The sequence below is a fragment of the Cryphonectria parasitica genome (genome assembly GCF_011745365.1).
Source record: "Cryphonectria parasitica EP155 unplaced genomic scaffold M406scaffold_3, whole genome shotgun sequence".
NCBI classification, from domain to species: Eukaryota; Fungi; Ascomycota; class Sordariomycetes; order Diaporthales; family Cryphonectriaceae; genus Cryphonectria; species Cryphonectria parasitica.
This window is the reverse complement of record NW_024468911.1, coordinates 3,891,643-3,917,037: the sequence shown is the minus strand read 5'-3', so window position 1 is coordinate 3,917,037 and position 25,395 is coordinate 3,891,643. Positions and strand designations below refer to the sequence as shown.

At 54.4% G+C, this 25,395-nt stretch overlaps 13 protein-coding genes across 13 annotated transcripts; 8 read left to right on the top strand and 5 right to left on the bottom strand.

The window, feature by feature from the left end:
- Positions 1-91: 91 nt before the first annotated feature.
- On the top strand, positions 92-2,526 carry M406DRAFT_61582 (uncharacterized protein; the record flags this gene model as incomplete). Its single annotated transcript, XM_040924742.1, has 6 exons — positions 92-253; positions 422-592; positions 941-1,044; positions 1,117-1,901; positions 1,972-2,128; positions 2,484-2,526. 6 exons carry the CDS (start codon positions 92-94, stop codon positions 2,524-2,526), a joined length of 1,422 nt encoding a protein of 473 aa, XP_040778751.1.
- Positions 2,527-2,925: 399 nt separating this feature from the next.
- M406DRAFT_355712 (uncharacterized protein) lies at positions 2,926-4,001 on the top strand. Its single transcript, XM_040923233.1, has 2 exons — positions 2,926-3,090; positions 3,186-4,001. Exons 1-2 carry the CDS (start codon positions 2,995-2,997, stop codon positions 3,957-3,959), a joined length of 870 nt encoding a protein of 289 aa, XP_040778750.1. The 5' UTR covers positions 2,926-2,994; the 3' UTR covers positions 3,960-4,001.
- Positions 3,983-5,023, bottom strand: M406DRAFT_80270 (uncharacterized protein). The gene has a single exon (XM_040926001.1). The coding sequence runs from the start codon at positions 5,000-5,002 to the stop codon at positions 4,196-4,198; it is 807 nt and encodes a 268-aa protein (XP_040778749.1). The 5' UTR covers positions 5,003-5,023; the 3' UTR covers positions 3,983-4,195.
- Positions 5,024-6,035: 1,012 nt separating this feature from the next.
- Positions 6,036-8,111, top strand: M406DRAFT_288997 (mitochondrial division protein 1; the record flags this gene model as incomplete). The annotated part of the gene is made up of 3 exons (XM_040918831.1): positions 6,036-6,645; positions 6,702-7,711; positions 7,773-8,111. The coding sequence occupies 3 exons, from the start codon at positions 6,036-6,038 to the stop codon at positions 8,046-8,048; spliced, it is 1,896 nt and encodes a 631-aa protein (XP_040778748.1). The 3' UTR covers positions 8,049-8,111.
- Positions 8,112-8,570: 459 nt separating this feature from the next.
- On the bottom strand, positions 8,571-9,354 carry M406DRAFT_102109 (uncharacterized protein; the record flags this gene model as incomplete). Its single annotated transcript, XM_040914987.1, has 1 exon — positions 8,571-9,354. A coding segment is annotated over one exon (347 nt), but the record flags the coding sequence as incomplete, so codon positions are not given.
- Positions 9,355-9,969: 615 nt separating this feature from the next.
- M406DRAFT_350736 (uncharacterized protein) lies at positions 9,970-11,924 on the bottom strand (the record flags this gene model as incomplete). The annotated part of the gene is made up of 3 exons (XM_040922572.1): positions 9,970-11,527; positions 11,593-11,842; positions 11,915-11,924. The coding sequence occupies 3 exons, from the start codon at positions 11,922-11,924 to the stop codon at positions 10,729-10,731; spliced, it is 1,059 nt and encodes a 352-aa protein (XP_040778746.1). The 3' UTR covers positions 9,970-10,728.
- A 344-nt stretch (positions 11,925-12,268) lies between these two features.
- On the top strand, positions 12,269-13,452 carry M406DRAFT_39368 (uncharacterized protein; the record flags this gene model as incomplete). The annotated part of the gene is made up of 3 exons (XM_040924100.1): positions 12,269-12,332; positions 12,406-12,731; positions 12,796-13,452. The coding sequence occupies 3 exons, from the start codon at positions 12,269-12,271 to the stop codon at positions 13,450-13,452; spliced, it is 1,047 nt and encodes a 348-aa protein (XP_040778745.1).
- A 165-nt stretch (positions 13,453-13,617) lies between these two features.
- M406DRAFT_224415 (uncharacterized protein) lies at positions 13,618-14,171 on the bottom strand (the record flags this gene model as incomplete). The annotated part of the gene is made up of 2 exons (XM_040915686.1): positions 13,618-13,808; positions 13,958-14,171. Coding segments are annotated over 2 exons (405 nt in total), but the record flags the coding sequence as incomplete, so codon positions are not given.
- Positions 14,172-14,552: 381 nt separating this feature from the next.
- On the top strand, positions 14,553-16,704 carry M406DRAFT_254875 (uncharacterized protein; the record flags this gene model as incomplete). The annotated part of the gene is made up of 4 exons (XM_040916991.1): positions 14,553-14,822; positions 14,885-14,963; positions 15,023-15,250; positions 15,299-16,704. 4 exons carry the CDS (start codon positions 14,553-14,555, stop codon positions 16,702-16,704), a joined length of 1,983 nt encoding a protein of 660 aa, XP_040778743.1.
- Positions 16,705-19,225: 2,521 nt separating this feature from the next.
- Positions 19,226-20,350, bottom strand: M406DRAFT_350735 (uncharacterized protein; the record flags this gene model as incomplete). Its single annotated transcript, XM_040922571.1, has 5 exons — positions 19,226-19,557; positions 19,634-19,942; positions 20,013-20,104; positions 20,184-20,218; positions 20,293-20,350. 5 exons carry the CDS (start codon positions 20,348-20,350, stop codon positions 19,449-19,451), a joined length of 603 nt encoding a protein of 200 aa, XP_040778742.1. The 3' UTR covers positions 19,226-19,448.
- Positions 20,351-20,721: 371 nt separating this feature from the next.
- Positions 20,722-21,658, top strand: M406DRAFT_355711 (transcription initiation factor IIA, gamma subunit). The gene is made up of 3 exons (XM_040923232.1): positions 20,722-20,828; positions 20,934-21,081; positions 21,285-21,658. The coding sequence occupies exons 1-3, from the start codon at positions 20,779-20,781 to the stop codon at positions 21,435-21,437; spliced, it is 351 nt and encodes a 116-aa protein (XP_040778741.1). The 5' UTR covers positions 20,722-20,778; the 3' UTR covers positions 21,438-21,658.
- A 1,362-nt stretch (positions 21,659-23,020) lies between these two features.
- M406DRAFT_355708 (uncharacterized protein) lies at positions 23,021-23,550 on the top strand. Its single transcript, XM_040923231.1, has one exon. The coding sequence runs from the start codon at positions 23,047-23,049 to the stop codon at positions 23,395-23,397; it is 351 nt and encodes a 116-aa protein (XP_040778740.1). The 5' UTR covers positions 23,021-23,046; the 3' UTR covers positions 23,398-23,550.
- Positions 23,551-24,071: 521 nt separating this feature from the next.
- Positions 24,072-25,344, top strand: M406DRAFT_254992 (uncharacterized protein; the record flags this gene model as incomplete). The annotated part of the gene is made up of 4 exons (XM_040917003.1): positions 24,072-24,137; positions 24,226-24,400; positions 24,456-25,043; positions 25,118-25,344. The coding sequence occupies 4 exons, from the start codon at positions 24,072-24,074 to the stop codon at positions 25,342-25,344; spliced, it is 1,056 nt and encodes a 351-aa protein (XP_040778739.1).
- Between the last annotated feature and the right edge of the window lie 51 nt (positions 25,345-25,395).

The following is a 25,395-nucleotide window of genomic DNA, read 5'->3' as shown; positions in this document are numbered from 1 at the left end:
CGCGTCACGCGCCGCATTTCCGCCCTCGGTCAGACGCTTGGAGCGCAGCCATGCACCCGAACCAGTGCTGCCCCCACCGCACCTAACCAAAATGACCGACTGGTCGAGCATGAAGGTGGTTGAACTGAGGGCAGTACTGTCCAGCAGAGGCTTGCCCACTAGGGGTGTCAAGGCAGAGCTGATTCAACGCCTAAATGAAGCCGACGCCGATGCTGCCCCGGCAGAGGGCCCCGCGACGGATGACAGCCCTCCAGTGGATGAAACGAATCGCACTGCTGATGAGGTTCCCATGCAAGAAGTGGCAGCTCCAGAAGCGGTTACGACAGAACCATTGTCAGTAATTGACGCGGTTGCGACTGTGAACGAGGACGCGACTGCCGAATCATCACTCGCTACGTTGCCCATACCCGTTACCACGGAGACGGTCGCTGCCTCCCCAGAGGCCAGTGATGAAGCGCCTCTGCCAACCCCCGTACCATCGAGCGATGCGGCCGCCGAGATGCAGAAGCGAAAGAGGCGTTCCTCAACACCACCGCCCTCGGCCAAACGAGCTCGACAAGAGGAAGAGCGCCAGGCAGAACAGCGCGAAGACGTTGTTGATTTCGACACAGGCGATCTGTCTAGCAGTCCACATAAGAGGCCTCAGAACGGCTTCGCAACGCAGGATGCATCAACAGAGATCACCAAGAGCGAGGCCAATGCACGGAACTTGGGAGGCTTTGGCGCCGACAATGCTCGAGACTTGCATGGAGCCAGCAGAGATGAAGCGTCCGCGAAGCAAGCGACAGTGAAAGAGTCGCCGGTGGCACCGCTCCCAATGTCTGCTTCTGAGGCTCGAGTCCTGTCTCCGGATGTTAGAGAAGATGAGACGTGTGCCAATATTGTGGCTACAGAAGAGCCCTTGAGGCCGGCGCCTGCGGTCTCTCCCTCGCAAGAGCAGTCTGTACCGCTCGATGCCAGTACTCAGGACGCAATCAAAGAGCGCGTGGCCATAGGAAGGCCCTCTGGGACGCCTCAGACTACAATTGAGCCACAGCAACCTCAGTACGAGGACAGCCGAACCGAGGTCACACAGCCAGCAGAATCTTTGCCGAAAGGCGATCACAAAGGAGGCAGTGTTGGAGATATTCCAATGCCATCAATCCATCCGCCCACGACCTCGTTGTACATTCGAGAACTCATGCGGCCACTGAGACCCGAGATGGTCGAGCAGTACATTGTCAAGCTGATAACACCGCCAGGTAGCGAACCTGACGCGAACCTCATCGAAGAGTCTTATCTCGATACAATTCGCACTCATGCTTTTGTGCAATTGGCGTCAGTCGAGGCTGCGCAACGCGTGCGTGCCGCGTTGCACAATCAGGTGTGGCCCAACGAGCGGAACCGGAAACCACTTTGGGTCGATTTTGTACCACCGCGTCAAGTCAAGGACTTCATCGAGCGGGAAGAAACTTCACCCCGAGGCGGACGACGCTGGGAGGTCGTGTACGAGCAGGATGGTGGAAGCGTGGTGGCGATCCACCGTGAAGTTGGCTCCGACAGCAAACCGTTTTCGAAGCCACCTCCCACCGGACCGGCAGCTGGCCCGACTTACCCTGGTATCGAAGCTGCACCTAAGGGACCTCGAGGTAGGGGTGTTCGTCCGCCTTTCGAGACTCCCGGTGGTCCGCAGAGCCAGCAGACCAACGCCCATCCACGCCTCTTCTTTACCCCTCTCAATGAAGACGTAGTTCAGCGTCGCCTCGAGAACATGCGCTCTTTCTACTCACGAGCTCCCCCACCTGATCTCGGCAAGGACTACCATCGTTTCACCTTTGAGAACTCGGATTCCTTTGTCGATCGCGGCCGCGAGGTCTTCATCGGCATCAGGCCTCCCCATCGGCAAAAGGAGCACGAAGAGCGTCTTCACCGCGAACGGCTCGGGACGGCGGGTACCAGCAGTGTGACCGACTCCCGCAGGGGTGATGTAAGGCCTCCTCGTCCACCTGTCACTGACGAGAATCGATTCTCGCGCTATGATGGTGGCCGCCGTCCAGATCGACCCCCAAGGAACCGTGGATTCCGAGGCGATCGAGGCCCTGGGCGTTTCCGAGGAGAGGATCCTTACCGCTACCGGCCTGGCTATTAAGTAGCGTCCCGGGATACTTGAGATATGTTAGTGAACACCGATGGCGCTGAAGAATGTGTGTGGCCGTGTAGGCTTTGAAACATTTGGGCCCAAGGATTATCCAAGACTCTGCCAGGATAAGCAAATCAGTACAGGGCAGCTATGACTGTCCGGGAAGCAGTGCATTCTGCAGTGGATATCACATCTGGCCAACCCTGAACATATCGAGCAGTGGACGATAACCTGTCAGATATCACAACCTGTGGTTGACAATCATTTGCAACTATGTTGCTAATGGTAGTAAAGTTTTCGACAATATTAGTACAGCAGCAGTGCTTCTTCAACACAATATAACGACGTGCTGTATTTTACCAAGTCAAGCCAGTCATGAAGGCCAGAGCCAGGGACATCATGGATGAAAACTGTGTTTGCAAGTGTAGACATCGCATAAATATGGACCCAGAAAATAAAAGTATATTGATCATACGTATCTACAAGAGAAGATGCCTCAGATGGCCGAACCATAAGCAGATTGTGTTAGACAGCCTTTGCTAAACATCGTGTGGGAGCATTGAGAGTTTCTCTGACTGAACTGGATGGAATGTAGGATTTTTCTCTTACAGAAGTGTGCCTGAAAGCTCTACCTTGGTGTAGAGGTACAGTATAGGCCCTGGTAAAGCTGTCGTACAGTACTACTGTGGTAGTACTTACACTATGGTACATGGGAGTGCATTATCAGCTTATCATTCGTGCTCAAAGGGGCTTAGCGAGGGGCAGCCCTTGGGAAAAAAGTTGGACTGGCACCTCACCTCGACTTGCTCCCTCGACAATTGTGTTGGTTGAGTCAAAGAACCAACACCACTTTTAGTCCAGGATCACACTTAACAATGGGAAAGAAGCGCGCAAGAGAGGCTGATGGCCAGACCGAGCCTGCAGGGGCCTCTGGAGACAAAATGGACCACGACGGCAGCTCAGACGACGAGGTAAATCTCACAAACAAACCCGCCCAGCCGGTGCCCCACACAGCTCACTCTACACGTCCGTCTCACTAACAAGCGGCCCCATTGCCCTCTTATAGGACTTCGACATCGTCAACGTGGATTTTGAGTGGTTCAATTTTGACACGGAGATTGACTTTCACGGCGTCAAGGGTCTTTTGCGGCAGCTCTTCGATGTCGACGCCCAGCTGCTCGACATGTCTGGGCTCACAGACCTGATGTTGCAGCAGAATACAATCGGCTCGACGGTCAAGGTCGACTCCAAGGCCAACGACGCGTATGCATTCCTGACGGCGCTCAACCTGCGCGAGCACAGGGAGAAGAAGCCTGTGGCGGACCTGGTGGGGTACCTCTCGGGCAAGGCGGCGCAGTCGGGCAACGAGGCGCTGGCCTCGACGGTGCCCAAGGTCCTCGCGGAGAACCACGTCGGTCTTGTGCTGGGCGAGAGGCTGATCAACATGCCGCCCGAGATCTCGCCGCCCATGTACAGCATGCTGGTGGACGAGATCGAGGCGGCCGTGGAGGACAAGGAGCCGTACGATTTCACGCACTACCTGGTCGTGTCCAAGACGTACAACGAGGTGCAGTCGATCCTGGACGAGGGGTCGCGGAAGAGCAAGAAGGCCAAGGAGGAGGCGCCCATGTTTTACTTCCACCCGGAGGATGAGATATTACAGAAGCATGCGGTCGCGACTGGGAGTTATCCTTTTACCAAAGACGACGAAAACTCGGCGGATAGCAAGAGGGCGTTCCAGGAGATGGGTGTCAGGAGTATGGGCTACATGACGCTGATCGAAGCCGCCAAGTTCCCAGCTGCGGTGAAGGCTGTGGTGGAATACATGAGCCCCCAATGAATGAACGAAGAGACAAATTTGCACCCATGAGCAAGAAGGTGGGTATTGCCAGACTATCTAATCCCATGCGCCCAAGTTAGTGACAGAACCTGTCTCGTGCGTATCTGTGATTTTTTCAAAGGTCGCTGTCTATCTTGACATGAACGCCACGACCGTACTGTGGCGCCTTGGATTTTTCTCTCTTTCTCTCTCTGGCCAGACCAATTCCGTCACCTGATGCTCCTCGGCACAGAAGATCATTCCTCCGCAGTCTTTAGTCTCTGCATCAAATAGTCGACCTCCACCTCTTTCGTAAGAGGTATCACAAAGTCCTTATACATAGCTACCACGGCATCCACGTTGATCTTGCTCTGATCGGCGCGAGTGGCATCCTTCACCGAGGGATCTGTGCCGTAGGTCTCGGCCTTGAGCTTTAGCCTCTCCAGGACCTGCTTCTCTACCGCCTTGTTCTCAATGGCCTCACCGATTCCCTGGGTATCTCCCGCCTTGATCATTGCCGTGTACTTCTCCCTCTCGCTCTGAAACTTGCTCTCCGCGACAAACTTGCCAAAGTGGATCCGCCTGCTCAGGGCCTGCAGCACCGCGATATCGCAGGTAGCGCTGCTGCCGTAGTTCTCGGCCGACACGCCCCTATCGCCGTGGCCGAAGGAAGGACATACACGCGGTAAAAAGGTGTCGATATAGAAGGCCTTAATCTTGTCGTTGACATTGACGTCGTTGGGGTGCAGGATGCGCGGGTAGTCGATGGAGGGGAGGATGGGCTTGTTGAGGGAGACGGGGAAGAAAGGGTACTCGTCGGGAGACTCGTAGCGGCGGATGAGGGACTGCAGCTTCTCCTGCTCGAGCAGGTACCAGTCCATGAGGGACAGGTCGGAGCCGGGAATGGGCACAGCGCCCGGGATGTAGATGTTACTGTTGAGGGGGAACTGCACGCGCTCGATGAGGTGGAAGGTGATGGTGTCCTCGAGACGGATGAGCTGGAAGCGGATGCGCGAGAGGTCGAGCGCCTTGGACGCGTCGGAGAGGTCGATTAGGGAGTCCATCGTGAGGAGGCGGGCGTCGTTACTTGCTTGACTGAAGAAAGAAGGATTTCAAGAAGACGTCGGAAGGGCTCGTTCGAAAGATTGTGCAGAGGCGGCTTGGCTGGCGTGAAAAGGCCAGGAGTGGAGAGCCGCGTAGATGTAGATCTACCAACACGATGTTGACAACTGCAAGGTTGCAGTGGCCTCGTCTCTCTTTTTTTGGGCGCCGTCTTACCCTCCGCACTTCCGGCTTCCTACAGGTTTCGGATCCGATGCTGCGGTGACCGGAGCAGGATGAGATATGCCGGTTTTGTGCCAGCCGATGACCGCAGCTGCAGTGGAGCTTGGGCCGCCCGTACTGTAAGTGGTACTGTGTATCTAGCACCTCGGTAGGTATTTTACCATCCTTCTCACGCCTCTGTAATAGTACTGCACGGCATGTGTCCTGACAGTACAGTGCATATACGTCATGGCAGAGGAAGAGGAAGGCGGTGTCAGAAGGACCAGTCACAGAGCTCCAATCCCTGTATTCTCTTGCAGGCTTCCATCGTTCTGGAACCCTGCCACTACTCGCCTCTGCCTTGCCTTGTTCGCGTGGGTCATTGCTACCACTGCAGCTTGCTTGGAACAGGCTCAACCACAGCAACCAACCCAGTCTGATACTAATCCCGCAATCGCACCAGACTCTCCACCTTCCTGGCCATCTTCAAGCTTTACTGCTCTCAATATACAGATTCTTTCCCACTAAACTCGAGACGTTCTTCCCCGCCAAATAGGCATCTAGCTCCGCGACGAGACCAACGCCTCCGTGCCAGCTCCATCGAGTACCCACTTGTGCTCCATTGTTTAACGCATGGCCAGCTCTGACGACCACAATGCTTTTCACGACGGCGACAATGATTCGTCCATCATATCGGTACGCAGGATGCACCGCTGTCCCTGAGTCCTGTTCGCAAGAAACTTTTCTGTGCTCTGTTACCTTCTCGCTCTACCTCCCTCCACCATGTCCCCTGACGATGGAGGGACCGTGTCACTGACAAGAGACTCGTTCGCCATGCAGACTCGTGGCCTCGAGGCGTTCGGCCGCAAAGTGACCACCACGGCCAGCCACCTCATGGGCCCCCTGTCAGACCCGACGACAAGTGGCCACTACCACCAGGCCATGGGCGAGGTCTCCAAGCAGCTGCGGCGGCCAACGCTGCAGCGGAGCATGTTCTCCATGGCCAAGACGACCCCTACGGATATGGTGCGGTCGAGGCTGTCCACGAGCGAGATACAACACCGCGCCCTGTCTTATGTTCCAGACGCCCTGTTGAAGGACATACCAGAAGATGACAACTCATATTCGCTGTTCCAGGGGTTCCAGGCCTCCTTCCCGGACTATACAGAACTGGGCAAGAAGCATAGGAGGAAGGTGTCGAGGGGCAGGAAGCTCATCGATGAGGGCGGCGTCCAGCCCGACAGCCCTCAGGCGGTGCAGAAGCTCAAGAAAGAGAAGGCAGCCATGATGCACGAGTTTGAGATGCTGGGCATACGAAAGAACATGGCCAGCAGCGAGATCCGGGACATCGACAATAAGATAGCAAACCTGGCCGGCATGCGGAGGATTGTGTTGGACAGATTAGCAAATTTTGAGCAGGAGGAGGCTATATTAGAACACGACAGTAGGTCTGAGGTTGCTGGCTTGGGGAAAAAACGAATCTATGCTAACCAGGAACAGTTGTGGACGTGGAGAATCGTCTGGAGGAGGCTGAAGAGCTGCTGGCAGAGGCCGAGTCGGTGGCAGGATTGCGAACGCCCACACAGGGCAGCGAGGGTCCGGACGACGAGGCCGGGTTCATGTCTCAGTCAATTTACGAGAAACTGCCCTCAGCTGACAGCACACCGTCGAGATCGAAGAAGCCGAGGAACCTGCGCAGGAAATCAATGCCTATACTGCATGAGCATTACGAACCCGGCACGTCGATCCGCGAAATTCGTGCTCACCAGGACTCTATTACCGCTATGGACTTTGACGCACCCTTTGGGATAATGGTTACTTCAGCGCTAGACGACGCAATCCGGGTTTGGGACTTGAATGCAGGACGATGTATCGGGAACCTGGAGGGACACACGGCTTCGGTGAAGACCCTGCAGGTCGAAGACAACATCTGTGCTACGGGATCCGTCGATGCTACTATCCGGCTCTGGGACCTCAGCAGGGCTCGCTACGATCCTGCTGGAGAGCAGCTGGACAAGGACGACGATGAGGATGGTATGGCTTTCGAGAACCCCGACGATCAACCAGTGGAACCGCCTGCCGGCAGCATGGACGAGTGTCCTCTGACGACGCTCTCATCCCACATGGCCGAAATCACTGCCCTGCACTTCCGAGGCGATCTTCTGGTCTCCGGTTCCGCGGACAAAACGATTCGACACTGGGATCTGGAGAAGGGCCGGTGTGTGCAGACTCTAGATGTCATGTGGGCTGCAGCGCAGGCTTCCGTCACCTTAGGAGAGGGCAAGTGGGCGCAGACAACACGGGCGCCTGCACAGGACGCCGATTTTGTGGGAGCTCTGCAGGTCTTTGATGCTGCTCTCGCGTGTGGAACTGCGGACGGTATGGTTAGGCTCTGGGATCTGCGGAGTGGACAGGTCCACCGCAGCTTAGTCGGCCACACTGGGCCGGTGACGGCCCTACAGTTTGACGATGTCCATCTTGTGACTGGCAGCTTGGATCGGAGCATTCGGGTAAGACAGATCTTCCATTATGACTCTTTACTGCTATTCCGCTGCTGACATCTCGATTTAGATATGGGACCTTCGCACCGGTTCCATCTCGGACGCCTTTGCGTATGACCATCCCGTGACGGGCATGATGTTCGACGGCCGTCGCATAGTCTCTGCCGCAGGTGAGGACGTCGTCAAGGTCTACGATAAGCTTGAGTCCCGCCAGTGGGATTGTGGTGCGGGCGTCAATGCTGCTGAGGAGGGCAAAACACCGGCTATCGTTGAACGTGTACGTTTACGGGATGGATATTTGGTTGAAGGACGCCGCGACGGTATCGTTGGCGTCTGGACGTGTTAGGAGGGGGGGAAAGAAATAACGAAGATGCACTTTGTATATGCACAAAATATATCATCTCCAAGCATCCGTCTGTGTTCTACTTTCAAATTACTTCTTAGTGGGAGACAATGAGGAAATGCATGGTGCTCTCGTTGGGATCAAGCCATTCTATCCTTTCCCCATTCCAGAGGCACCAACATAAACAAGGCTTCCTTCTCGATCTTCGGCTTGGCTCACGTAGATGACCGTAGACAGCACCACATGCGGATCGCATTGCAGCAGTTCCAGAACATGGTAGGAAGTTTGTATTCAGTTGGAAGAAGTCGTCGACATGCGACGTCTCTAAAAATAATTGGTGTTGCGGGAGCTGTACCGCGAGGGAAGGAGGTTGGTAGGCTAGGTGCGATCGTGCCGCATGCGTCAAAGAGCTCCTGCCACTTTCTCCTCATCTCGCGTTCAGAACCCACTGCGCAACCTTTTTTTTGTCCACCACCTCGCGTTCCCTTCTAGTTCGGTCATCTTCTGTGATTTCGAGCCCATAGGGGTCCATTCACTTTCTTGATCCCGTTATTCAAACTTTTCCCACGAAAAAGCTGCAGCCTTCGACCAACTTATAACTGACTGAAGAACGCGCCCAAGGATTTTGCGGTGTGTTTCACGCCATATTCCAATCTTCATTTCCAGATACTCGTCGCCAGTCTTGAAACTCAAAACTATTGAACCACAAGCCACTGCCAACATGTCTGGAGACACACTTGTTCCTGAAGCAGCCTCAACCTTCACCACGAAACCTCTCCTGAGAACCTATTCTCGCCGCGCCCTCAGCCGCAGGGCCACCTCTCCTGCATTGGCCACCAGACGAATGTCAGGACTGAAGCGACTTTCTGGGACAGACCTCATCGGTGATCCTGTCGGGGATAGGCAAGGAATAGTGCGCACTCCACCCCACCCGACTCGCAAGCGGAGGAGACTCGGTGGCATTATCGGCGGTATGACACCAACCGATATGTTCCTTGAGCATATGAGTTCGTCCGCCCCTTCTCTTCTTCGAAAGCAGGCTGCTGGCGCCAAAGAGCAGCTCGTACGCTCAAAGGCAGATGGTCATCAGACCGCGACGTCAGGCGACGAGTGCCAGGAAGATGAGCAGGCCGGCACGCGTCTTGAAGATGACAACGAGACTGGAAGGCACGCAAGCTCGGTCGCGACCACTGCAGCTGATCATGATGCCGCAGTGAAAGAGAGCTCGGAAGATTCGGGCGATGACGAAGGTAAGGACGCAAGCCATAGAGCAGATGAACCATTTGTTGAAACGTCTTGCCCAGCATCCTCGAGACTCGAAGAGTGGCTCGATAGTCTGAGTTCCTCACCCTCTTACAGGACTCGCATCAAACGCTTCAGGCTACTCTCGGCGACACCTGCTAAGTCAAAGCCGAGCAGTATGGACCCTTTCTTTGTCCCCAGCAAACCTGCCCCTCTGCAGGGTTTCAAGACCATTTCACAGCTTCGTGCAAGCCAGGCCAAAGACGCGCGTATCAGCGACAGCTTCAAAATGACCAAATCCATTGGCGATGGTTTCACAGACAGAGAAGCACGACCAAATCCCTGCTCGACCAAGGCTCGCAGAAGCAAACTCACCTCAGTTAGCCATCTCGACCGTCTTGAGCTGACCCAGAAGGAGCCCCTTCCCCAGAAGATGGAAGGCCCGACTTGGCTGAGGGGACAGAAGAAAAGGCGTCCAGTCACAAATCTGGGCATGCAAAGCAAAAGACGAGACTTTAGATCTTCGCATATCCGCATCGAGTGTCAAGATCCTGTGGAGACGTTCGACACCGACGAGCCTGGATCCGAGCCTAGCAACACGAGTAGCCGTCCGAAGCGTCGAATCAGTGAGATTGTGTCTGATGACACCGATGAGCCCGTCGATCTGCTTGTTGCTCACGACGAGGAGGAGAAAGATGATGGAACAGGCCCATTTCGCGATGATGAGGTCGTTCTTCTAGTCTGTCAGGATAACAATCGTGATGATGCTGATGTTGATGAGGAAATCGACCTCGTCAGCTTTCCGCTCACACTTGCGTCGGCGTCTAGAAATGGGGTTGCATCATCCAAGCAGCAGGACGACTTCTAGCAGAACGACACGCTGGGTGGTGGGTTTCCTCCAAAGCGGATGCTGCCCGTGTCAGACTGTGGTGGATCGACTCTCGCTCTTCGTCCGGATCCTCAAGAGTGGCTGCGAGCGTCCGCTCGCACGCCAGAGACATCCTCACGAAATGTTGATGAAGAATAGCAGCCTCGATAGATCATGGCTCTAATAAGTCCTATGATGGGAAATAGACAGCACTGGACAGGCCAGGAACGGAGCGAGAATCAGGTTGGGGAACGAGAATAAAGGAGATAAGATGACATGAACTTCATTTTTGGACGGTGCCGCCGTTTCTTCAAGCAGAGAGTATGTCTTGTCGGTCAGCATCTCACTCGATAGCTAGCCTACTTCAGATACAGATCAGCCATCTCCCATCTATAGCCATTGGCGATGCGCCCTTCTCTGGAACTCAAGTTAAAGGAGCATACGAAGAGACGCGGAGTCCTCACCTCACATGCTGTTTCGCAGAGCTTGCAGGTTGCCATGCGGAACCGCCATCTCTATTCCGGTGATCGCACCTAGAAAGGGTATCTTTTCTTTTCTTTTCTTTTCCCCCCCTCACTTTGCTCCCTTGCCCTTGGCCTCTGTCTCGCTCAACTCCCTGATCACCACCTTGGTCTGCCCAGCACCGCTATAGTCCTCTTGGCCCGTCTCGAAACCAGGGCATACGCCTGCCGCAACATACTTTCCGCTTTTGGAGAATGACAGGCTCGCCACACTGTTGCCAAAGTTCTGGTACTGTTTCATCCGCCTCTTGGCCTCTGCATCCCACAGGGCCACGGTCCCGTCACCACCGCCGCTCGCAAAGGTCTGGCCGTACACGGGATGAAAAGCCAGCGCGTTGACAGGGAACACGACATCGCCGCCGCCCTCCTCCTCGGGCGCTGCCTGCCGGTGGCACTTGAATGCGTACTTGCGCGCCTGCGACTCGGTGCTGTCCTCGAACCACTCCACGGCCACGCGACCCTCGATGCTGGACGTGGCGTACCCGGCATCGTTTGGCATGCACGCCACAGCACGAGTCAGGAACTTGAGCGAGGATTCGCGGTGCTGCCAGGGCTGGATGTCGCCGCCGCCAGAGAGGAGCTGCCTCGCGACGGTGGGGAGGTCGAAGATGTGCACCAGCCGCGCCGTCATGGCCACAACGAGCTTTGTCGGAGAAGCGGCCATCGCGTGCGGCTTGCCCGGCAAGGAGACGACCGCGGGCGGGCTGCCTGGGGCGGCAAGGTTGTGGAAGTGGAGGGTGCCGTCCCAAGAGGCGGAGACCAGGATCTGGTGTTCTGGGTCGTAGACGACGCACCGGACGGGCTTGGTGTGTTCGCTCACTATGGTCTGCTCGCCCGTCTCGAGATCGATCCTGCGGTGGCGTTCTTGTCAGCGTTCTGCTTAGAGGTCCTCCTCAGTTTACTGAACCTTACGTACCTTGCTACCCTGTGATCCAGGCCGGCTGTGAAGGCCTCGCTGTCGCTACTACCGAAACAGACGTCCATCACCGGCGCGCGGTGCTCGAACCGCCGCACCAGCGCCGCTGATGGTGAGTCGCCATCCTCAATCTCGTACAGGTAGATGTGCTTGTCCCAAGAGGACACGAGAAGTCTTGTCGACGAATCTGGTGCAAAGACGACGCGCGACACGGCGTCGTCGGGTGGTTGCGCGACTTCGAATTGTGTTGCTGCAGCAAGAGAGGGGTCCGTCAGCAACCCGCTGCTAAGTTGGTATTGGGGGTGGTTTCACGTGCACATACCTGGAGCCATATTGTGAGTATGGATTTTACTTTCTCTGAGAATGGTGAAAGTAAAGAGGGAGAAGAAAAAAAGCAGTTGGATGGGAGGTTGGATCGTCTTGTTGATATTCACATGGGGTAGTGGTTGCAGCAGTGACAAGGGAAAGCTTCTTAGCTTATGTGATCCCTGCAGGCATTTTGTCAAGCCCGCACGCAGCCTTTGGAGGGGCAATCTACTACTGCTATTGCAGCGGCTGCAATACCCTTTCAACACCTTGTCAACATCATGTCTATGCTTGGCCAACTTGCGACACAACAGACCAGAGCTTGGATTTAAAACTTGGGCAGACGTGAATTTTCTGATTCCAGACCAAGATGCCTTTTGCTCAGCTTGTGCTTGGGAGTCCCGGCGCAGGCAAAAGTACCTATTGCGATGGCAGTGAGTCTCCTTGCAGGCGGCCCCAATCAGAAGACGGTCGATACTGACTGATGACGATGCCCTGCCTCTTCAGTGCACCAGTTTTTGGGTGCAATAGGACGATCCTGCTCCGTTGTCAACCTCGATCCTGCAAACGACAAAACGAACTACCCGTGCGCCCTCGACATCCGCGACCTCGTGACTCTGGAAGAGATCATGGGAAACGACAATCTGGGACCGAACGGCGGGGTTCTCTACGCGCTTGAAGAGCTTGAACACAACTTTGAGTGGCTGGAGGAAGGTCTGAAAGAGCTTGGCGAAGATTACATTCTATTTGATTGTCCCGGCCAGGTCGAGTTGTACACCCATCACAACTCGCTGCGGAACATTTTTTTCAGGCTCCAGAAGATGGGATTCAGGGTACGTCCGACAAAGTGCAACAATGTTCCCTTTCTTAGGGAATTCACGCTGACCAGGCCCTCAGTTGGTCGTTTTGCACCTTTCCGACAGTTTCTGCGTGACGCAACCCTCTCTTTACATCTCGAACCTCCTCCTCGCCCTCCGAGCCATGATGCAGATGGACCTCCCACATATAAATGTCTTGACCAAGATTGACAAGGTTGCCGAATATGATGCCCTGCCGTTCAACCTTGACTTCTACACCGAGGTACAAGACCTCTCACATCTCCTCCCCAGCCTCGAGCAGGAGTCTCCCGTACTGCGCAGCGAGAAATTCAGGGCTCTGAATGAAGCCGTCGCGAACCTGGTAGAGAGCTTCGCTATGGTCCAGTTCGAAGTCCTGGCTGTCGAGAACAAGAAGAGCATGATGCATCTCTTGCGAGTGATTGATCGAGCTGGCGGTTATGTGTTTGGAGGCGCTGAGGGTGCCAACGACACGGTGTGGCAGGTCGCGATGCGCAACGAGTCGTCCTTGCTCCAGGTCCAGGACATTCAAGAGCGGTGGGTGGACCAGAAGGAGGCGTACGACGAGCTCGAGGCCAAGGAGGAGGAAGAGCAAGCCAGAAATCGCGAGGCGCAAGCGGAGGCCATGGCTTCAACCGATAATGGGTATGATGAGTTCGACGACATGCCCATGCCTCCTGCGGATAGTGGCGTGAAGGTGGTGCGCAAAGGGAAATGAGAGACATCAATCTTGATCGTCGAAATCTGCTTCAGAGACCGAGTCGTCATCAACATCGACCATGGCCACCTCTTTCGCCGAGTCTTTGGCCCCAAAAAGAGAGCCGAGGGCGTCAGATCCCTTGCCAGCCATCTCATCCTTTGCGGCGAGGATTAACAGTCTCGCCCTGCGGACGGCTTCCTGCTCAACCTTCTTGATAGTCCCGCTTACACGCACTACCTGAAAGACACATGGACTGCCGGGGCCACGCTTGGTCGGCACCCGGTCCATCATGGTCAGAGCTGCCCAGACCAGCCGGTAGTGGTCCCGAGAGCACTGCAGGATGCACGTCGATGTGGCGTTCGACAGGTACTTGACTGCGATGGCGGTTAGTAAACTATGAGGGAGGCAAAAGCGCGGACGTGAGCGAGGATAGGGCAACAGCAGCAACCACAATAGTTGCGTGCAGCAGAGAAACAGAATGGAAATTTAAGGTGTCCATAGTCACTGCAGAGATTTTTCATACTTCTCATAGTACGCTCAACGGCTCCAGCGCCATAGTCTCCAAAGAAGGTTGTGATCTCCGCCTTGATAGCGTGCATGAATGTCCGGGCCGTGAATGCATCTGTAGTCGGTTGGTTGTAGATCAGAATGTCAGGCAGGTTTGATCTGGACGGATCGCGAGCGCCCTCTGGATAGAGGATATTGATGAGAAGATAACGCTCCTTGACTCGAACCATCCTGCTTCTGGTGTTACCTGCAGGCAAATGGCAGGCTTTGGTGAGATGGTATTGTTGTTCCAAGGAGTTTGTGGTGAGAGTGAGAGCTTTTATCAAGGGTCGATCTTCAGGGGGTGTCGGCAACACCCGAGGCGCTAAACAAATACCATGACTACAGGTGCTTGAGTGGCTGCACCCCTGTTGCATCTGTTCTACAACCCCTCTCTAAAGTTCTTGTTGAACAATAGCATTCCAAGGACGTCACGGTCAATTCACTGCCCAGAGGTGACCATTCCATAGCAGTCTCGTGAAAATCAATCCAGAAAGCTTTATTATATTAACAATCCTTTACTGCATCTGATCTCCACCCCCCCTGATTTGGCAAATTTACATGGAATCAACATGAGCCAGCCACTTAAAGCTGCTATCCTCATCATCTCTACAAGCGTCTCCGAGGGCTTGGCCCAGGACAGCTCCGAAGGGACCCTCAGATCCGTTTTCGAAGAGGAAGAGGCTGGCCGGTGGGATGTCGTCGATGTCAAGATTGTGTCGGACGACATTGAGCAGATACAAGGGCAAATTAAAGCATGGACTGATAGCGACGCCGGCAACATCAACCTGATCATCACCACGGGAGGCACGGGTTTTACCATGGCGGACCAGACACCAGAGGTTTGTCCCAGATTTCTTTCGGGCAACAGAGCTTTTGACTTAGTTACCTAATATTTCATCAGGCCATCTCGCCTCTCATACACAAGCACGCACCGGGCCTCGTCCACGGTATGCTAGCTGCATCGCTGAGTGTAACTCCTTGTAGGCCACAGTACTCATATCCCGTTGTGTCGTCTGTAAAACTGATCGTTTTTTTCTAGTTGCCATGATGTCACGACCAGTGGCCGGAGTAAGGAATAAAACCGTCATCATAACTGTCCCGGGCTCCCCAAAGGGAGCTAAGGAAAACCTTCAAGCTGTTATTAAAACAGTTCCTCATGCCTGTCTTCAGGTTGCAGGTGGTGATTCTCGAACTCTTCACGCCGGCGGAGTGAAGAAGCTTGAGAAAGATGCCGGGATCAATCCAATAGACCACTCGCACTCGCACGGTCTATCCGATGGCCATCATCATCATCATGGACATAATCATGGACAAGGTCATGCACATGGACACGGCGCACTTGTCAGACATACAAAATCCGGCGAGAACCCGATGTCGAACGACCCCAGTCTCGGCCCTACAAGGAGGCACAGATCCTCGCCATATCCCATGCTGGATGTCCAAGAAGCATTGTCCCTGATCAACGAGCACTCTCCAGCGCCCGTGGTCATCTCATCTAAGGTTGACTCGGATCTTGTCGGCGCTATTCTGGCAGAGGATGTCAAGGCCACAGAAAACGTGCCTGCCTTCCGCGCCAGCATTGTTGACGGATATGCTGTTGTTGTTCCTGACGACGGCAACATGAAGGGGGTATTCCCCGTCACTTCCGTCTCCCATGCCGCTCCTGGCGAAGCCCCCGCACTGAAGGAGGGCGAGATCGCAAGGATCACAACGGGTGCTCCCTTACCGCCAGGTGCCAATTCTGTGGTCATGGTTGAGGACACCGTCCTTAAGACCATGACTGATGACGGCTTGGAAGAAAAAGAGGTCGAGATTCTGGCCGATGGAGTGAAGAAGGGTGAAAACATTCGGGAGATTGGCAGTGACACCAGGGAGGGGACCGTCATTCTTCGGAGGGGAGAACAAGTATCTGCGGTCGGCGGCGAGATTGGCCTCCTGGCTGCTGTCGGGACAGCCACTGTCAAGACATACCGTCGACCTGTGATCGGCGTGCTGTCAACCGGAGATGAGATTGTCAACCATGATCGGCCTGGCAGCCTGCGCTTGGGAGAGGTGCGAGACACCAACAGACCTACCCTTATAGCAGCAGCCAGAGATTGTGGCTACGAAGTTATCGACCTGGGAATTGCCAGCGACAAGCCCGGTACTCTGGAAGCAACCCTGAGAAATGGAATGCGACAGGCAGACGTTCTCATCACGACAGGAGGGGTGTCCATGGGAGAGCTTGATCTTTTGAAACCGACCATCGAGAGGTCGCTCGGCGGGACGATCCATTTCGGCCGGGTGAACATGAAGCCTGGAAAGCCCACGACGTTCGCCACCGTGCCAGTTAAGAACAACGAGGGCGAGCGTGTTTCGAAGGTGGTCTTCTCTCTTCCAGGCAATCCTGCTTCGGCTCTGGTCACGTTCCATCTCTTCGTCCTTCCCTCTTTGCACGCCATGTCAGGAGTATCGCCCGTCGGGCTGACCAAAGTCTCGGTCACGTTGTCGCACGATTTCAGCCTGGACCCAGGAAGGCCAGAATACCACCGTTCCATCGTGACTGTCAACAACCATGGTGGTCTCTCGGCAGCCAGCACCGGAGGACAGCGGAGTTCTCGAGTCGGGAGTCTGAAAGGGGCGAATGCTCTTCTCTGTATGCCAAAGGGTACTGAGCCTCTGCCAAAAGGCACCATTGTGGAGGCTCTACTGATGAGCAATGTGAGGCTAGGCCTTTCATGAGTGTCGCTAGGGACTTTGCTCCTTGTGATCTCCAACAGACAGCATGTTGTCGCTGATGTAGCTGGTCTATTAAGTCGAGAGGAGGACAATCAAGCTCACAGACTTTTTACCCAATTTCTGTTTGTTTTCTTCAGCTTACAGACCACCATACCGCTGCACCAGCACCAATGCGAGATTGTTTGTGTTGCATCAGCACCGCATCCTCTTGTAGGCACTACGAAAATCGCGTTTTCCGTCCTACGAACTCCTCGCCAAGTAAGGAGTCATCAAGGAGGGAGCATGTGTCAATTCAGTTACTACAAGTACAACGCCTGTACCCACTGGACCATCGAGTGCTACGAGCAGTGCTCCAGGTCTATTTGGCACGGGGGACGATTTGGTTTTCTCCGTCTCTGCACGCCCACCATCTTCGAGAGATCACTCGAATGGCCTGGTCTCGATGAAGATGAGCCCCCAAACCCCGTGCAGTTCTTGGGCTTGACAGGATTCTGTCCTGCGTGCGTAAACGCGTTCAAGGTCAGTCATCCGCGTTCGATATTTTTTCTGCATGCATCCTCACAACCTTGTGCTATAGATACATCCGATGTCAAGCGAGAGAGACCAAGGCTTTGATCAGACCCTCGAATATGCGCCGGGCATATTTGATTCCGAAGACACGGCCCCATACTTTATAGTCAAGGCTATTTGCGCCACTATTCCCTGCTGTCTCGGCATCGCAGATCAGTACGAGAGTGAACAGCTGAACCAAGGAGCCTCGGTTCTCTTCAAACAGCAGTCCATCATAAGTTTGTCCTGGGCTGAGCTCCGGAGAATGCAACCCTTCCGAGTCCTGGGCAAGATGGAAGGCGTCGAGGGCCCAATGCCTATAGAGCAGATTCTCATCGCACTCGATTGTGCAGGCGGCTTCACAACTGCAGATACACAAACCTTGAGCCGTGCACTCGAGCGTGGCGAAAACCTCCTTGCGCTTTTCGAGTAAGTTCTCCTTTAAACCTCCCGCCCCAAGGAGGTTCTCTCCCTCAAAAGCCACAGGCTGGGAGCTGACAAATGGCCTGCACAGTACCGGCTTCAAGGACAGAGGCATGCCCTTCTCGTATTTCTCCGATGCAATGCGACGGGTCCAAGAGAATGCCAGACAAGTCCTGGCTGAGATGCAAAATGAACAGCGCGGGATGCAGGAAGTGGCGGGCGCAGCCTCGGTATCGATTCCGGTGGCCGACCTGGAGCCAGCTGCGTTGATAGGTAAGATATACATTCGGGACTCCCTGCTCATAGGCGGCCCTAGGATTTCAGGCTGCTAAAATTAACGCGCTCAAAGAGAACTTGGGCTTGCCAGGACATGAGAATGCCGATGGGGAGGATATTGACGGAGAGGACTCCCACTTGATGGGCATCCAACGCGAGTCGGTGGGATATCCAAAGAGTCGGAGCCCAAAGTTCATAAATCGGTTCCCGTCAAACTTTCAGGATCAGCCGGCCCAGACCGAGCCTGAATGGAAGAAGAGCAAGGCAGTACCTACTAGAACTCAACCTCCTCGCCAAGCCAAATCTGCATTTACCTCTAGCAAGAAGTCATTCAACAAGACCCAATCTCTGTCCTCCGATGGAAGTCAGCTAGACGGCGTTGCTCAGTCGACTCCTGGCATCCGGCAAGATGCTACTCTGCATTCCATCCCCTTCGGACGTCTATCTATGGTTGACTCTCAGCCTCGTACTGCCTCTGGAACGCAATCCGCTCTCGGCACTTCCATGTCTGAGGAGTCTCTGGAGATTCAGACGGCTCACCTCAACCAGCACAAGCAAAAGCCCCGGATGCTTCCTCCAAAGCCTGCTGGACCGAACAAGCGCGATGCCAGCGCCATGTATGGGAATCTTGAACAAATTCCTGCCCCCAAGCGTGTTCGCAAGTAGCACCAGTCTGCTCAGGACTCGACTGTGGAGACTGGCCAGGCTAAGCGCGCACTCTAAGGACCTCGACGCCTCATCGCCGAATCACGGATGTTGTAATTCAACAAAAAAAAAAAAAGAAGGAAAAAAACCCCCCAAACCAGCAAGATGAATGGCAAGGGGCTGGTTACGAGTCTAAGCCTGTGGTAATTTTAAGGCGCAGCTTAAGGACTTTACTAAGGCATCTGAGAAAAATGAAGGTCGCGCTGAGGGAGTCATGGTCGTCCGCTTGGTCGAGTTACGGTGAGCAGTGAGAAGTTGAAGCACGTCTTCTCTACAACGTCTGGACAGTTCGCCTCGTCTGTGGCGGCGCCGTTGTTGACCTAAATTCTGTCTCCCTCGTCGACACTTCTACGACATTGAATGCTCATTCTTCTGCTATGTCCCGGAAGAGAACGCGAGATGATCGGACGCAAGGGGAAGGGAAGGGGAGCAAAGAAGAGGAGGGGGGATAAAGAGAAGGTGGGGGGGGGGGGGGAACATAGGAAATAATCACGCTGGGCACAGCTTGTTGATCTGGCTTTCGCCTTTGATCGAGTCTATTTTTGGTCTGGAGACAGCAACGCTGAGAGCTGGTATGTGATGAATTCCCTTCGATGGTTTGTAAGATAGTAGTAGTAGTGTACACCTGAAAATTTGACGGCTTCCCTTCTCTTATGCTATCCCCCAAACGCCTTGAAATGTGACGATGATTTTCTGACCAAGCAACACCTCCCCGGCAGGCCACAACCTTCTTGAATCCCGATATTGAACTTGTTACAATTCACACCTCGCTGGCATCTGTTGCTCCACCTCCTCTACGCCTCACCGAATTCGGTCGCCTTGCTGGAGACGAGCAAGCCCACGATCAGGCCAAACAGACCGAGGACAGAGCTGAAAATCTCAATGACCAGGATCTTGACGAATCTGCAGATTACACTGTCAGCATGCACCACCAATCATCCTCAGGATAATCTTCTCAGGGCCGAAGAGCACTACATACAGCGTAGGGTCCGCAGCATCTGCCAGCGCGGCACCACTGCCATTGATACCGACCGCGACACCGCAGATCAGATTGCACATGCCCACCGTCAGGCCAGCCCAGAACAGCGCAAACCCCGTGTAGTAGGTCTTGGCGTCGTAGAGTTCGGCGCCCTGGACGCCGGCGAGTTTGGCGGAGAAGACGATGGACATGATGACGCCGTAGATGGCGACGACCTCGCAGAAGATGATGGAGATGAGGTTCTTCGTGCGGATGCGCGGGGCACGGACGCCACCGCCGACGATCGAGGAGCCGGTTATGAAGATGCCCCTTTGCTTGTTGTCAGCGGACTCTGTGTATATGTGTGTCTGGGTATATCCTGCAGAGTTGGTCTGCGTACCATGCTGCTCCCACAACTGACAGGCCGATGCAGAGGCCGATGCCTATGCCGCCATATCCTGCGGGCGAGATAGATTCAAGGAACGCGCCGACCTATTACCATAGCTTGTTAGGTGATCGTGCTTGCTGTATTCGGAAGAGGGAACGAATGCCGCGAGTCGATTCGACGTACGTTGAAGGCCTCGCCAGAACCGGTGAAGAGCATATCTGGACGCAGCAGTCAGCAACGACACTTCCACCCTCGACTTTGTTGGTAACCCTTGAAAGCTGGGCGGACGTACAAGCTCCTATCACACCGAGCACGCCGGTCAGGCCTCCGAGAGAGTATAAGGTGCTCATCCTGGGCAAGATCTGGAGAGCTAGTCGGGAAAAGGTGAGAAAGAGAAAAGGAAAAAAAGGCGGGGAGGTATTCCTCGGTTTGAGTTGTTGCGATGAAGGACAACGACCGGAAGCTAAGGCGAGGTCGTCATCAGCAAAGCACAGCACTGTAACTTTGGGTACAGCAGGAAGCTCCTTGCTGGACCTCTGATCTAAAACCGGAGCCAATCACGTGTGTATAGGAGCGGCCTAGAGTGGACCCTCCCGGCTCCTGCGATTCGGAGTGGAAAGCTGAGTCAGCCCCCGGCAACCAGGCGGCCAGGCCTCCTTTGTCTCCGGTCCTCCTTAAGCCGATCTTCCTCTTTCCTCTTCTTCAACAACAACAAGAAACCAAATCCCGTAACAGCACCATACGTTTGGTATCTACGGCCAGCGATCCTCGAGACAAGATGGCTTCCGGCGGTGCTCAGAACTACTACGAGCTGTATCGCCGTAGCAGGTACATCGCGCCCGCACCACCGTCTCCTCTGCTTCCTTTTTCTCTCTTCTCCCTACCGGCAGGCAGGATTGGCTGACGTGACTTGTGCTCTCTGCGCTGGAATAGCATCGGCTCTACTCTGACCGATACCCTCGATGACCTGATCACGGACCACCGCATCGACCCCCAGTTGGCGATGAAGATTCTCGCCAACTTCGACCGAGCGATCGCGGATGTTCTGCAGGAAAAGGTCAAGGCCCGGTTGACTTTCAAGGTGAGGAGAGCTGCCTACTCTACATATACGTCGCTCGGTCTATTTGCGGTGGGCGAGGTGGAGAGAGAGACAAAGAGAGAGAGAAATGGAGGAGGAGAAGAGCATCTGGGCTGTCACGAACAGACAGGAGAGGGGACTGCGTCAGATCTCGAACTTGCAGAATGCTAACAATGTGGCGACCTCACACGCGTACCACGCAACAGGGCTCCTTGGATACCTACCGCTTCTGCGACGAGGTGTGGACCTTCCTCATCAAGAACGTCTCTTTCAAGATGGAGAACGGCGGCCAGGCAGTCGTCGCGGACAAGGTCAAAATCGTCAGCTGCAATGCGAAGCGTCCCGGCGAGGGCCAGTAAACGGAGGAAGGACACGACAGGTCCGCGAAGCAGCAAATTATATCTGGCGTTTGGATGGGGTTTGGGAGTTCCGGTCAAGGCGTTCCAGGATGCAGTTTTCAGGTTCTATCAACTACAAAGGATCCATTTCGCCCTAATCATAGAGGGGTCTCTCACCTATTTTGCGGCTGGAAATGCATCTGTTGGTGGTCGAGACAAAGCAATACATTGCCATTTTCAAGCTTTGCGACACGGCGACTATGCTGTGGAAGAATGCGTGAAAGGCCGTCTTTATGGCATGGGCACGTTCTTCAAAGCCCTTTTCTAGCCTTTCCTCCGAGTCATCTTGTCTTCTACGCAGTGGACGTAGTCAAGTGTGACGTAAACATGGAAGTAGGGTGACGGATGGTGAAGCATCCCTCTCCTAAAGGAGGAGTCCAGTTCTGGGCTCCGCAAGGAGACACGAAAGGAATCTTTACTCCTCTTGTCCTTCCTCTATCTCTGCTGCGTTTTTCTCAAACTAAACACAGGAGTTCGTTCATACGCCAGAATTACAAGATATCCATTCGTGAAGTATAGATGCTGAATCTTTGTTGTTGCTGTTGCTGTTGCTGTTGCTGCTGAGAATAAGACCGGGTAGGCACTTTTTTTATCATATTCGGTACTTAAGTACTTAGTGTGCCATGTGAGACAGGTCCGCCACAGGGACCATGCTTTACTGCATTATTTGTCCCCCAGCCGTTGCGAAACAACTGGGATGCTTCAAACCATCAACCCAGCCAAAGCACCAAAGTACGACCAAGCATCCCAAAGGGAAGAAAGCACCTCGAAACTCACAAGTGCCATTCTTGTGCAAGGATACCAAGACGCCATTTACTAATTCCTCCTAGGCTGTTCGGATCGCATTACTCAGTGTCTCGTCCCGTTCGCTCAACATGATCCGCCACCGCCGCCGCCCGGTGGCTGCTGCCGAGCCCACCTTTTCTTCCAACCCCCCTGCGCCTGCGTCAGCTGCACTGCATGTTACCGACGAAAAGGAGTTGTCATCCCCCGGCACGATGGATCCAGAGGCCCAGTTGTTGACAGACGAGCGGCGACCTCTGCTGTCCAGAGACGCCGCGTCAAGACAAGAAGAAGAAGAAGAAGCCAAGGACATCGCCCACGACAGCAGCACGCACGACGAAATGGGTTGGGCCCGGCAGAACCAGTGGATCGTGTTGGCGATTGCCAGCGGGGCGTGCGCTGCGTTTAATGGTGTGTTTGCAAAGCTGTGAGTACATTCTCATCCCTGGGCACGATTGAACCTGTGTATCGCAACGAGGCCGGCTCGTCTATAGAGGCATTCTGAACGACCGGACGGCTAGTCTGAGAAGAAAATCAAATGAAAAAACTCTCAAGAGAGGCGCGATCTTTTACTGACTGTACGACAGCACAACCACCGAGTTGACCACGAGTTTCGCGCAAGGTGTTGCGAGAATCTTCCACCTTGATGCTGTGGAGAATATCATCGAATACATCGTCCGCGCTGTGAGCAATCACCATTCTTCCCGTCCTCTTCTTTTGCATATCTTGTTACTGATACTCGGTCAATCAGATCTTCTTTGGGTTGAACCTGGTTTTCAACGGGGTGATGTGGACTCTGTTCACGCAAGCCCTCGCGAAGGGCAACTCCACCACGCAGGTCTCGATCATCAACACATCCTCCAACTTTATGATCACGGCTATGCTTGGTCTCATCATCTTTTCTGAGTCCCTCCCTCCGCTATGGTGGGCTGGTGCGGCTCTCCTGGTCGCTGGCAATGTCATCATCGGCAGCAAAGACGAGGGCAGCAAGCGCTCTGGTGACGAGGCAGACGCCACCCCTCCAGGCCCGGACGGATTGGGGGCATACGAGGACGTTCCTCAGACAGAAGGGATCTTGGACCCTGAGCTAAAGGATGAAGATGAAGATATCGTCGAGTTGGGAGACCTGGACGACTGAGCGAGTTTGATTACCTTCTTTTGTCCTTTTTTCGTTTTCTCCGGCAGATCTTGGTCTTCATCCTGGACGACTCTAGATACCCATGGTATATACAACTAGACTTCTGATGTAGATAGACCTGGATACATTGAGAAGAGATTTCATTTGATTTGCAGTCGCACTCTTCGCGCAAGTCGCCCCTCGGCCCTAGAGCACGTGTGTGTGTTGTGAGACATCCTTTACCTGGTTGAGTTGGGCCGATCCCGGTGGACGGGCTCGACGACTTAAGGGGGAAAGTGCAACCAACACTAGAACAGATAAGCCGTCCAATGCCCCAATATGAGTCTAGGCAATTAGTTTCTATGACTTTCTTTTTTGGTGAAGGGCATCTGTGTTAACACTTTATACAGCCTCATTGTTTTGTTGTCTTCTGTTCTCGTGAGGACTATTCAGGTGACGAACAACCCCGCATCTGCCTATCTCTTGATTGAACTGAGTGCTTAGGCGCGGACGAACTTGGAACATTCGCCACCTTCGGCAACCACACTGTTCAAGCAAACAATCTCTCATTTACCACCACGTCCGCTCAGCCCGATTTACCCGTCATGTAATACATTCCCATCATGAAGAGAACCGCGATCAGCGCTCTTCTTCGCAGTGGAGCCGCGTGCGCCGTCTCGCCCGGCTCCCAACGCATGCCGGCCTCGCAAAGAGCTCTTCACCTCGCACCACCATTCTTGCTGGACGACTACATGCCTCGGGTACGGTACCCCTTACAAAAATTTTTCAATTTTTAGTGTCTTCTTTTATGAGCTGAGACCCCTTGAGCTGACTCTGGTAACTAAACAGTATATGATGTTGTCCTCTATCGACGAGGCAAAGAAGCGCTCGAAGGCCTACGCTCACCTTCGGAACTGCAACCTGTGTCCGCGGCTGTGTGGAGTCAACAGGTATGAGAAGACGGGCATGTGTCTGATCGGCTCGGATGTCGTGGTCAATGTTATTGCCCCTCACTTTGGCGAAGGTGCGTGACCTGTCGAACAATATTTCTTTCCAAACACAAGCTGACAGGATCATAGAGCCCTGCGTACAAGGACACAACGGCTCAGGCAGCGTCTTCTTCTCCATGTGCAACCTGCGTTGTTCCTTCTGCCAGAACCACGACATAAGTCACCAGAAGAACGGCTTCAACCTGCGGCCTGACGAGCTCGCCGACTGGTTCCTGAAGCTGCAGCAGGTCGGCCACGTCCACAACATCAACCTTATCACGCCCGAGCACGTCGTGCCCCAGGTCGCCCTGGCCATCCTGGACGCCCGGGACCGCGGCTTGACCCTGCCCATCATCTACAACACGTCGGCCTACGACTCGCTCGCGTCGCTGGAGCTCCTGGATGGGCTGGTCGACATCTACCTGCCGGACTTCAAGGTGTGGGAGCCGGCCACGTCCAAGAGGCTGCTCAAGGCGGATGACTATGCCGCCACCGCGAGGGAGAGCATTAAGGCCATGCACGCTCAGGTTGGGGACTTGTGCTTCACGCCCGACGGCATCGCCAAGAAGGGCTTGTTGGTGCGGCACCTCGTCATGCCAGGGCTGGATGCCGAGGGTGAACGCATCATGAGGTTCCTGGCAGACGAGGTCTCGAGAGATTGCTTTGTTAATATTATGGGTAAGTACATGCGTACATATACACTGTATAGCTCGATTTTGGAAGTATGGCACAGTGCTGACTACTGTTTGCAGAACAATATCATCCTGATGCGCACGTGGGCAAGCCCCGGCGAAAGACCGGGGCGAACAAAGAAACGCCAGCGGGAGACGCAGAGGGGAATGGCAAGGAAGGCGTACGATACGCTGAAATAAACCGTGCCGTGAGCAAAGAAGAAATCAGCTCTGTGAGAAAGGCAGCTGAAAGTGCTGGCCTGTGGCGGTTCTGCGATCCACCAGGTCACGATGGCTTCAATATTTAATCCTAAATACACACACACACAACGGAGATCTACCGAAACATACTTTGCAAC

Bases quoted from the DNA above. Each gene is read 5' to 3' on its own strand.
- M406DRAFT_355712 (XM_040923233.1), top strand. From the start codon at position 2,995: ATGGGAAAGAAGCGCGCAAGAGAGGCTGATGGCCAGACCGAGCCTGCA. The intron at 3,091-3,185 runs GTAAATCTCACA...GCCCTCTTATAG, and splicing joins ACGGCAGCTCAGACGACGAG to GACTTCGACATCGTCAACGT.
- M406DRAFT_80270 (XM_040926001.1), bottom strand. From the start codon at position 5,002: ATGGACTCCCTAATCGACCTCTCCGACGCGTCCAAGGCGCTCGACCTC.
- M406DRAFT_355711 (XM_040923232.1), top strand. From the start codon at position 20,779: ATGGCTTCCGGCGGTGCTCAGAACTACTACGAGCTGTATCGCCGTAGC. The intron at 20,829-20,933 runs GTACATCGCGCC...GCGCTGGAATAG, and splicing joins GAGCTGTATCGCCGTAGCAG to CATCGGCTCTACTCTGACCG. The intron at 21,082-21,284 runs GTGAGGAGAGCT...ACCACGCAACAG, and splicing joins AGGCCCGGTTGACTTTCAAG to GGCTCCTTGGATACCTACCG.
- M406DRAFT_355708 (XM_040923231.1), top strand. From the start codon at position 23,047: ATGTGGACTCTGTTCACGCAAGCCCTCGCGAAGGGCAACTCCACCACG.